Here is a 13,015-nt window from a genome sequence, read left to right as displayed (position 1 = left end):
AACCGACAAATATCTTCTTTTTATTTTTGGAAATTGCTTTTTTTCAAATGCCTGCAAAGTTCGTTTAATTAATGCGTTTAATCTGATTTAGAATTGCTTAATAAACAACAGCATCCGTATGATGGGTCGTTGTTAGAGCCAAAGGACGCCTGGTATTGCTGTGTTGAAGCTGACGAAAAATAAAAGTGAAATTAGTTTAGTAATGATCATTCCATATATGTCGAGGATATTCTCAAACAGTTACTTGTTTTGTGTAACTTCTTAGAATGCTTCTTAGAATTTTAAATCCTCATTTGCTAGTGATTTGTTAGTTCCCACGTGGGACATAAGACAAAGTAGAAACAGTAGATAAACGGAAGCCTTATAAGGCACATTAAAGATGAGCTACCAGTAAGGGTTAAATCGAGTGAAATGAATAAACAAAGAATGTTACAATTATTCTATTTTATTTAAAAAAGTATATAAAGAAATTATTATATTAATCAGCCTGGCATATTTATTGTTTTTATGTTATATATGTATTAAGAAATATGGATAAAAGATAAAGACTATACGAATACATAAATGAATGAACAGTAAATTTGTAAACAATATAAGGTACGGATTAAGGATTTAGGTATTAAGGATTAATATAATAAGATATGTGACTATATGATATTTTATTGTTATAACTTTGTATCAATTATTTTGATTATTTTCTTTATAGACCTAAGTTTTGACAAATCGATAATTAATTTAATAATTGTAAATGCATTCCTTTAAAATATATTTCTCATTTGTAAAAAGTAAATTGCCTAATTGTTGGTAATTGTTTTGATATAAATACTAAAGTCATATATCAAGTTCAAAATTTTTATTCGCATATTCTCTGTTTTAATATACCAATATCTATTGCCTCATTCATTATTCCATATTTATATTTATAGCATAAAAGTAAAGAAATATCATGTATACTTTTGATGCTCTGAAGTTGTTACAGTTAATAATGGAATGGAATTTAGATTTAGTTAAATGCCATTTAAAAAAGGTTAGTTCTTGAGATGTTTTTTTTGTGTTATTTTAAGGATTGTCGTCATTCCGCGACTATACAATACGGTGTTGATACAGAGGGGATGGGAACAGATACAAAGTGTATATATAAAATAATAAATTAATAAATAAATAAAATTAATAACACAAACAGGGGGGGGGTTAAAAGTATAAATAGTGTATATTAAATTTAAAAAAAAAACACAAACACAGGACTACAAACACAACCATAACGAAGTAGAGGTTCTCTCCAGACAGTACACATCAACACCCATACTGAAGTGGTAATGGTTATTTGGTGAGTGACACTAAACTTGGCATAGGCTAGAATCTATGGAGTAAATCGATTTCTCGTAGAGAGTCCATCTGCCTTTTCTCCTGTTAGTTGGGAACTATTTTCAAACGCTCCAGTGACTGATTTTGTTACTATTTACTATCGACTGTTTCAGTCAAGCCGCGATCTTAACAAAAATGTACCCAATTTATGCTTACATAGTTTTATGATTTTGTAGGTAGTTTGCTTGTAAATAGCAATATATTATATATTAATTATACTTAATTCTAAGCTGGGTGAGCCGTGGAGGGTCGTTCAGTATGTGATAAACTGGTAGTTATTTTAATATGTTTTAATATAAAAACATGTATTTATTTATTATTAAATATATTTGTTATCTTATATTGAAAATTCTGTGAAATGTTTGTGTTAAATTACTTTCGTTTCTCCGTTAACTACTAACTTCCAACTAACTAACTATCCAATTTAGATGAATGGTAAATATAGTACCTTTTCGAAACCATTATTTCAGCTAAACATGCACTTTTTGTTCATAGAAACAAAAAAAGACCATTCATACGATGAATATAACAAACCGGCAATTATTCTTTGTTTTGAAATTTACACAGCAGGCATTTTAATTTTCGCGTTAAAAGGGTTGCCGTAAAAACGGGCCCGTAATCTCTGATAAACCGACAAATATCTTCTTTTTATTTTTGGAAATTGCTTTTTTCCAAATGCCTGCAAAGTTCGTTTAATTAATGCGTTTAATCTGATTTAGAATTGCTTAATAAACAACAGCATCCGTATGATGGGTCGTTGTTAGAGCCAAAGGACGCCTGGTATTGCTGTGTTGAAGCTGACGAAAAATAAAACTGAAATTATTTTAGTAATGTTTATTCCATATATGTCGAGGATATTCTCAAACAGTTACTTGTTTTGTGTAACTTTTTCGTTCTTTCAGTCCAGTTTAGACCTCAGCAGACAGACAGCATCAATTTTATAGTTCTATAAATTGGTTTACATATAGTAACAATATCTGTTATAAATCCTTTAAGATTTATTTATAGGCCAATAACTCACCCCGTATCTAAAACTGTTAAAAAATTACATCCTTCAAATGGCACCTTAAGACTACTTTAGTTTCAGCTATTTGCGCTGATCTTTCTCCAAATTCCTGCAATATTTTACTGTTCGGGATAAACCAGGAAGCTTCTAACAATATCCCCCAAAATTTTCACATTTTCAACCTAGCACGCAAAATAACCGGAACCATCGTTTGTTTAAATATACTCTGGTTTATATTTACACCATTTTAATAGTTCTCATTAAAACGCTTTATAATATTAGCACTAATTAACCAAATACTAGAATACAATACTCATCTAACTTTCCTCTGAAACATTTGATTATTATACCATATACCTATTTGTCATTTTCTTCTTCTATGTGTTTTGATGGAGTTGATCCACATCCAAGGTGTTATTGTAGAAAATGATTCTTTCCACAATTCCCAAAGTTGTAACCAAAACAGTTCAAACTTGTGTATATATCCCTCTGAACTAACATATCCATTTTAATAATTCTTTGTCACTGCTCATATAAATTCCATAGAATTAAATACGCAATGATACCGTGTAAAGCGTTATTCTCTGGGCCTTATTTCTCTACCATTTGGTTTAGAATTAATTTGTTTTCAGACCTGTTTGTAAAAAAGTACTTTACTTAAAGCACAAACATTTAATGTATAATTATGGAGTAACAATTTGAATTAGTTCTCCCTCAAAGAGCTGCATATTCCTGAGTGACAGCTTTAGTTTCCTGTGAAATAATTGTATTAAATTATTAGTACATGGAAAATACAATACCAAAAAAGAACTACTCATTGTTTTTCATATATTTGATTAAGAAACCAACCAACATAAAGTTAATTTTGATTCGTAACCCACTTCGCATGTTTACGGTTAATCTTTGGTAAATATAACATTACAATGTTCTTAATTTTTGAGAGTTATGGTGAAAAAATATTTCCAACAAAAAACGTAAAGCGAATTAGCAATACCCACTTCTCTAATCCATTTTATTGGTAATAGAGGGATCCCAATGCAATATGTTTCTAACTGTGACTATTTATTGGTTTTGACATTTTCAATCAGAGTAAATACAAAGTTAAGCAGCGATTTCAGATACATCAGAAAATAAAAAAATAGCAAATGTTTTGAGGATTGTTTTAGACATTTGGCAACCAGGCTAATTTTATTCGGTTACATGTTCGGAGGAATGAGGCAGCATTGTATGTCCTTTTAACTACACTAAAATGAGAAGGAAAAATAGAATTTAATTTTGAAACTAATTTACAAACTGCAATAGACACTGCACTGCATTGAAGAGTATAATCAAATGACCAACAGCAAAACATTCCTCTTCAAAGAATCTTCTTTATTTTCGCTGCTCAGCATCTCAAGAACAGCCCTGCGATCTTTTTGTTAAACTCCAACTTATCGGATACGCCGTCCTAAGAATATTTTATCTGACGAGTTAAAGATAGCGGTGCTGTTGGAATTTTTAATTTAAACGATGTTGATTTGGCAAATACGCCTCCTCGGTCTTCTCGCTGTGCAAGTGCAAACAATAGAAGAGAAATTATTTCGGCGAGAAACTAGTCTGGCACAATAAAAAGGGCTGGAAATGCTGGAACTGAATAAACGAATGGACAATCTGTAAAATTAGATTTGTTATAAGCAAATCGTATTATAAAATAGAATAATAAAGGGAATTAGTTACACCGATTAATTTTTATTCGCTGCCATATATTAAATGAAATAGCTTTTATAAAATAAACTTGTTTAAACAAATTTCGTGTAATGACTGCATATTTTATACGAATCTATTTAATTCGAATTTCCATCGTGTATTTACGAGCTATTGTGTTAATCGTTTATAAAATTCGAACCACTGAATCAAAAAGCTTCTGGTAAACCTGCTTTAGTTTCCTTCACAGTAGAGCAGGGTTCCTTTTGTTTGACTCTAAACATGCTGCTTGTAATTTCAATAGTTCTGCGTGTTGTTTTGGTAAAATGTTCTTTAGCTTATGAACAACGCCGTTATGCCATACCTTAACGAAGGCTTGTGCATTCCTTTTTATCTTCCTAGGCTTCTTTAATTACATCTGTACTTCTATGATGATTATTCTATGATTCTATGTGATTCTATGATATTAATGTAAAAATTGTTTCAAATTAATAGTTATGGCAGCTTTAATTAAATATCGAACGAACTTTGCAACATTAATTGTATTCCCAATGCTGCAAAGAATTTAAACAATTATAAAGTAGCTTCGTAGAATTTGACGTCCTCATTTGTTGGTAAGTTGTTAGTTCTTACATGGTACTTAAGACAAAGTAGGAAGCAGTAAATAAACGAAAGCCATATAAAACAAATTAAAGATAAGCTATTTGCAATAGTAAGATTCCAAAATATTACATGAAATGATGGCTTGAATTAATTAAGCTTACTGACAGGGAAAAAAGATGACAGCTACTCTTTTAAAGATTGAATAGTGGAATCAATAAGTAAAGAACTATGCAATTTTATGTAAAACTGTATGTAAAGATAATTATTTTATTAAATAAGCTTGCTTTTATCTATTTGATTGTTTTTCAGTATACATTTTGGGTGAAAAATACATATAAAAGAAGAATTCTTAAATGAAGTAACGAAAATGTGTAGAGAAAATAAAACTGTTTACATAATTTTACTAGATGGAACATATAGGACAAATAAAAGAAATTATGATTTCTTAATAGTAATTAATTAAGTAAATATTTTTAAACTGCTGATAAATGTAAAAGTGTTTAACTATTAATGCAAAAAAATTTGTAACCATATAACAATTTATTATTTGAACATTATATTAGTTATTTTAGTTATTTACTTTATAGATCTAAGTTTTGAGAAGTTAATAGTTACTAGTCCTTTCCGACTAACCTACAATTTGTTTTTATGATAACTCAAACCTAATTATATAACTGGGAGGGCCCATCGGCCCTATCTCAGTCTCAGGTGAAATAGTGTTTATACATGTCACTGCTGTATTTTTTATTATATGCACCTCACTACACAATACTACACAAGATCAGACAGTTTGATTCTTTTGGGTTTGTGTCCTGTTCTGGTGATATCCAAAAGCTGCAATACATCAATATTTTCATGAGAATTGAGTCTTTCCTCCAGCCTCCTTGGAGTTCTCTTGATTTTTTGACTTACTGTGGGTATCTGAACTCAATCTCAATCTGAACGTCTCGATGTAGGTAATCGGTCCTATGTTTTCTTTCTTGTTACTCTTTACAGAACATCCCCATAATTGAATTCCTTATGTCCATACAAGATTCAGTATTTGCTTATATAATAGCAATTTATTATATACTGATAATTGTGATTTTATTCCAATTAACCAGTACATTTTCCTATATTTCAATTCCAGTTCTTTTCTTCTTTATGTTCCTTCCAGCGAAGGTTTGCATCAAAAATCATTCCGAGATATTTACTGTTGTTGCTGTATGAATTAATAGTATTATTTAATGTTATAGGTGCTTGTACGGTCTGATTGTAGGCACATGCACAGAATTACTTGTTAATACAAGTTTTAGTAATATTAACATATCATTTATATATTATTCTCTCTATTATGGCTCTATTATGAGAGAAATATGATTATCTTAATAAATTGTTGCTTAAGTTACGCAGGGTGATTAGTATTTTGTATTATTGCATAATAGAATGTTTAATTTTCTGTTGCTCTTTCAGACCCTATGAAAAAACTTGCGAAAATGTTAATAAAATTTCACAGCAAAATAAACTGTAGACATCACGAAAAAAAAAGAAAAATTACCTTTTCCTAAACCCATTATATAATAAATAGTAACCCACCATGAAAATCCAAGAGTAATTAGTCGGAGGCTGTGCGGGTCCAGCTCAACTAGACGATAAATCTAAACAATCCCCTCTCTCCCGAGCACAGGGTCATCTTTAATCATCATTACCTTCTAATTCGAAATCCTCACCCAGCATCCGGATATAAATACATTTACCTAAACATCGCCTGAATCGGGAGCCAGCTGACAAGCACTTAAAAGAGAGAAAAGGTCCCACGAAATGGCCCCTTTGTTCGTCGGGAGATCCGGCAACGCTGCCCTCCGTTCCTTTTTTATCCATTTCGCGTGAAATACGAAGATCCGGATCAATGAATAATATTTGATATCGGAATGGGTTTTCTAAAATATTAACGCTTTGAAACATCCATAAATTTTCGAATTCTTAAAACATTAAGGCCTCGCCATAATGTATTTATATGATTAATTGCCTTCGAAGTCTAGCTCTTTTTCGGGATTCGATAATATACGATCAAACTCGGTTCCTTTCAACTCATTGGTGTATCTTTATTATGAATAACATATTTTTAACAAAAAAAATCGAACCGACTTCAAAAAATAAATAGGAACTCACTAAATATTAAAATACAATCAAACTTAACAAAAAAAAATGTTTTAAAGTAAAATATGTACATAATGATTGTTGTAATAACTAAATGAAAGTACAAATTGAAAATGAACTAAACAAAAACATAATTTAACCTATCTACTACACGTATTTTATATTCTACTACATACACACATTTTAGCTTAATACATACCTAAACATATTTATCTATTTATAATATTATTTTACTTAACTACTACCAAGTGATCATTTTGGGGTCAGTGCCGAGCAACAAACTAGATTTGTTTTGTACATAATTTCATTTTAAGAACCCAACCGAACCCAAACAGTTATATTAATTTTGATTTATTTTGTTGGTAAATTAATTTTTTGCATACGTCACAGATTTATATTATTATTTTTGTATTGGTTGTGCTCGGCAACGACTTCAAAATGATCAGTTGGTAGTAGATAAAATAATATTGTAAACAGATAAATAAGTTTAGGTTTAGGTATATAAAATACGTGTAGTAGATATGTTAAATAAATTTTTGTTTATTTTTATTTAGTTATTACAACAATTTTTATGTACATGTTTTATTCTATAGTGATTTTTTGTATTAAAAATCCAAGTTTGATTATTTTTTGATTTTTAGTGAGCTCCATTATAATTTCTTGAAGTCGGTTCAATTTTTTGTTAAAAATATTTAATTTTTCTCTTTTTAGTATTAGATGATCGTTGTAGTGACTAAATGAAAGTAAACAAAAACATAATTTAACTTATCGACTACACGTATTTTATATTCTACTACATACACACAATTTAGCTTAATACATACTTAAAGCTATTTATCTATTTTCAATATTATTTTGACTACTACCAAGTGATCATTTTGAAGTCGGTGCCGAGCAACAAACTAGATTTGTTTTGTACATAATTTAATTTTAAAAACCCAACCGAACCCAAACAGTTGTATTAATTTTGATTTATTTTGTTGGTAAATTAATATTTTGCATACGTTAGAGATTTATATTATTATTTTTGTATTGTTTGTGCTCGACAACGACTTCAAAATGATCAGTTGATAGTAGATAAAATAATATCGCAAACAGATAAATAAGTTTAGGTAGGTATTAAGCTAAAGTGTGTATATAGCAGAATATAAAATACGTGTAATAGATATGTTAAATAAATTTTTGTTTATTTTTATTTAGTTATTACAACAATTTTTATGTACATGTTTTATATTAAAGTGATTTTTTGTATTAAAAATCTAAGTTTGATTATTTTTTAATTTTTAGTGAGCTCCCTTATAATTTCTTGAAGTCGGTTCAATTTTTTGTTAAAAATATTTAATTTTTCTCTTTTTAGTGTTAGATGATCGTTGTAGTGACTAAATGAAAGTAAACAAAAACATAATTTAATTTATCTACTACACGTATTTTATATTCTACTACATACACATAATTTAGCTTAATACATACTTAAAGCTATTTATCTATTTTCAATATTATTTTGACTACTACCAAGTGATCATTTTGAAGTCGGTGCCGAGCAACAAACTAGATTTGTTTTGTACATAATTTAATTTTAAGAACCCAACCGAACCCAAACAGTTGTATTAATTTTGATTTATTTTGTTGGTAAATTAATATTTTGCATACGTTAGAGATTTATATTATTATTTTTGTATTGTTTGTGCTCGGCAACGACTTCAAAATGATCAGTTGATAGTAGATAAAATAATATCGTAAACAGATAAATAAGTTTAGGTAGGTATTAAGCTAAAGTATGTATATAGCAGAATATAAAATACGTGTAATAGACATGTTAAATAAATTTTTGTTTATTTTTATTTAGATATTACAACAATTTTTATGTACATGTTTTATTTTAAAGTGATTTTTTGTATTAAAAATCTAAGTTTGATTATTTTTTAATTTTTAGTGAGCTCCCTTATAATTTCTTGAAGTCGGTTCAATTTTTTGTTAAAAATATTTAATTTTTCTCTTTTTAGTGTTAGATGATCGTTGTAGTGACTAAATGAAAGTAAACAAAAACATAATTTAATTTATCTACTACACGTATTTTATATTCTACTACATACACATAATTTAGCTTAATACATACTTAAAGCTATTTATCTATTTTCAATATTATTTTGACTACTACCAAGTGATCATTTTGAAGTCGGTGCCGAGCAACAAACTAGATTTGTTTTGTACATAATTTAATTTTAAGAACCCAACCGAACCCAAACAGTTGTATTAATTTTGATTTATTTTGTTGGTAAATTAATTTTTTGCATACGTCACAGATTTATATTATTATTTTTGTATTGTTTGTGCTCGGCAACGACTTCAAAATGATCAGTTGATAGTAGATAAAATAATATCGTAAACAGATAAATAAGTTTAGGTAGGTATTAAGCTAAAGTATATAAAATACGTGTAATAGATATGTTAAATAAATTTTTGTTTATTTTTATTTAGTTATTACAACAATTTTTATGTACATGTTTTATTTTAAAGTGATTTTTTGTATTAAAAATCTAAGTTTGATTATTTTTTGATTTTTAGTGAGCTCCCTTATAATTTCTTGAAGTCGGTTCAATTTTTTTGTTAAAAATATTTAATTTTTCTCTTTTTAGTGTTAGATATTTACTCAATAAATTACGTAGTTGTTTTATTTGATATTACAATGGGTAGGCCAAGTAAAGGTGCAGCCCGTATGAGGAAAAATATGAATAATGAAATAATGATTGAAAATAAGGAGCGTTTCAGGCTCCAAGATCCGCACCTAGTCCAGATGATTTGGCAAATGTTCTAACTAAACTAAAATAAGAAAAAAATATCGTCTGACTTCTGATTGGGAGCTAAACGCTTTAATAGTTACACCATAGAAGCAGCTGTCTTCAATATTTCTACGAGGTTATAGTCAAAATATCAATGAACTCAATTTAAGACGTCAATACGTCACGATGTTGCCGAATTTAACTATGACTTTTAGTTTATTTTGGTTCAATGTTTACTGCTATTTTGAATAGACTCTATGCTATAGTTAGTGCATAAAAAGTGAACTGAATGGCTTTTACACTGAACGACTTCCAGTTTTCCGTCATACCAGCTCAACAATAACATTATATACAAATATCTGATTATTTTAGATAAAAAATATGTTAATAATTTTTACGTGCTTTTAAAATTTGAGAGTTTCGCTCTATTTCCCCCCTTCCCCCCATGAGATCCTGACTTGGTTCCAATGAGACCTTCTCGGAAGTGCACTCTTTGGAATAAAATAATAATTTCGAAAATATAGAACCTCCTCCTTTTTCGAAGTTGGTTAATAAAGGTACGGTGTGAAATCCAAAACTTGAACGAGATCTGTATTTGCAGCTATTTTCGACCCCCAACGTAAGAGTGTGAGGGAATTTATGATTTAATTTTAGCATCATTCGGTCACATAAATGGAAAATAACGATGAAAAATTCAACATAAGACACTACAAAACGAAAATATATGTAAAATAATAACATATTTTATTAAATTTAAAATAATACTTAATGAGCTTTCAAAGAAATTAATATCCTCTAAACCTTACCAAGTGACCTGTTTTGATTTTTATTTTCAAATTAAACATCCAATCTTTGTTAATGACGGTCCGTAATCTAATTTCGTTTTGCCCCTCCCTTTCAGGGTAAAGATCTGCCAGCTAAGGACCTTTCAGGTACGAGCGACCCTTACGTTCGAGTAACATTGCTGCCCGATAAAAAACACCGATTAGAAACCAAAATTAAAAGAAGAACCCTCAACCCCAGATGGAACGAGACTTTCTACTTCGAGGGATTCCCCATACAGAAATTGCAGTCCCGAGTGTTACATCTTCACGTCTTCGACTACGACCGTTTCTCCAGGGACGATTCGATCGGCGAGGTGTTTCTTCCGTTATGTCAGGTAAGTTGCTACTTTATTTAAACGTTCGTAAGGCTCAATTTACTTTCAACTGGAGATGCTTTGATGGAAGATACGAGGGTCAAGCTGCGTTTATTTAGAATAGGAAATATTATCCTTTTAAAGGAGTTATCCTGTCTATTCGTAGGTTTTTCAGAACTTTTGAGTATTGTGTTAAGTGGTACCCTAGTGATGTAGGCGTTATGGGAAAAGTACAAAAACCACAACAATAACAACTGATAGCGCTAGTTTTATTACATTTACCACTTTTTGAGTTACTATTGACCTTCAAAAAAAAGCTGTTGAAATTTCATGATATTCTACTCATAAGTTTATTGTTACTATGCTAAGAGTGACACTGCTTTTGTAATTTTCAAAATAATGGATCTACAAAAATTTACCAGAAAAAATACCGTACTACTTACTAGAAAAAATTTCGAAAGTGTTCGCAAAGACACTGATGATGCAGAGCGCAGTGAACGTCCAAATGAGGTGGTAACATCAGAAAACATCAAAAGATCCACAAAATCGTTTTGAATGATCTAAAGATTGCGCGAGTTCGTTAACATCGTAAATATCTCAAGAGAACGTGTTTATTTTATATTGCATAAGCATTTAACAATGAGAAAGCTCTTTTCCAAGTGGATGTCGTATTTGGTCACTGTTAACCAAAAAGAAGAATTTTTTGATATTTCTGAGCAGTGTTTGGCCATGTTTAAACGTAACAAATCGAAATTTTTGCATCGATATGCGAAAATGGATGAACCATGTATCCATCATCTGTGTGGACAGCAACTGGTGACAGACCTATTTTGAGGCAGAAGACAAATCCTTCTACAAAAGTCGCATTGAAATGTTAGAGCGGCGCTGGAATGATTGTGTTACTCTTGATGCAGACCATCTTGATCGGTAAATTCAATTTTGAACAAAAAAAAATCACGTTTTCTTTGTTACGCATGAGACTTTTCAACGCATGAGTTAGAAAGTATCAATACCCAGTAAATAAACCATAAAAAAAATTGAACTTTCTTCCCAACTCAATAAATCATAACATATAATCTATAACACCGATCACAAATATCGACAATGTTCAAGTTTTATTCTCAAATATTTCAGAGTCGATTGAATTGTAAAAATCTATGTGATTCGACGCTATTTACAATAGAAAGACATTGATCGGAAACAGGTCCCTTTCACAAAGGAATGTTATTTTTAAATATCACTCTGGTCATTTTAAAAGCCAGTCGAGCTCGTCAAACACGCCTTTTAGTTGCTTTGTATTGACCGAGGTGTACTCGTATATCCAAAATAAAACATATAGATATGTTTACTTGAATGAATGGCGATCCTAAACAAACTGAATTATAGGGAAGACATGAACATTTGTTTTATATATAAAGATGATTCAGCGGTATAAAGGAAAAACAAATCTAAAATAGAGGGTTGAGTTTTTAGCTTGTCTTTTTTAGAGAGTATCTTTGTGCAGTTTTTTATCTAAAAACTAAACAACAGTAAACTTATTTTTTTAATTAATAAGTCAATTAATAATTTAATTAATAAGTCGCAAGTTCCTAGGTATTTTACATTCTCATTATATTATTATACATTATTATCATTATAAACAAAATATAAATAATTGAACAAGAATACTCCTATCAAATGCCATTTATTTTAACATTATAGTACATCTAAAAACTACAGTTAATTATACATTCTCTCAACACATGTTGTGGTATGCACCTTCAGGTTTTAAAATGTTTTCTATTTGGTCAAAATATGAGGTTGGAAATATCTGCTTGGAAAAATATTTTAAATTTCCATCGTAAACTTTACTCATATTGGTTTTTGTTTCAATAGGGCTGATTTTGATGACCCTGTCTTTATAAAACGTATTAAACCACAACCCTTCTCCAAAATTTTCAATCAATAGCAGTTGATTGATTGATTTTTTCCAGAAAAGGAGGGTAAATCGCTACCACGTAAAGGCTTCACTCAATATCGTATCATGTTATAATTGACGATGAAAAGTATATTTACTACTATTCGAATAAAAAGTTCTGTCTGATTCATCGAGACATGTAAACTATTCATTCTAAAAACTTGATTAAAGATTGATATTGGTGAAGCATGTTGCCAAATATCGGCGAAATTCATCAAAACTTATTGGAAATAATTAGTTATAAACTGGCAAAGATTGTACTTGCGCATCGAGACTTGCTGTTCACAAATTCGCTTATCATACATTTCGATCAACTGCATTTTATTGGTTATTTTATCGGACAA

The 13,015-nt window shown here is 29.8% G+C and overlaps 1 protein-coding gene across 9 annotated transcripts in view; it reads left to right on the top strand.

Moving 5' to 3' along the window:
- Positions 1–13,015, top strand: part of Syt7 (Synaptotagmin 7) — an 870,553-nt gene that overhangs the window by 843,238 nt on the left and 14,300 nt on the right. For all 9 annotated transcript variants that reach the window (XM_076398165.1, XM_076398164.1, XM_076398167.1 and 6 more), the window contains one exon: positions 10,478–10,735. In XM_076398165.1, coding sequence (XP_076254280.1) covers positions 10,478–10,735 — 258 coding nt within the window. The remainder of the gene's footprint in view (positions 1–10,477; positions 10,736–13,015) is intronic.

This window comes from Rhynchophorus ferrugineus, unplaced genomic scaffold, assembly GCF_030347505.1.
Source record: "Rhynchophorus ferrugineus isolate W39M unplaced genomic scaffold, kcgeb_rfMv2 rfM3, whole genome shotgun sequence".
Classification (NCBI taxonomy): Eukaryota; Metazoa; Arthropoda; class Insecta; order Coleoptera; family Curculionidae; genus Rhynchophorus; species Rhynchophorus ferrugineus.
The sequence above is the reverse complement of the archived record's forward strand: the minus strand, read 5'-3'. Positions and strand labels throughout refer to the sequence as shown.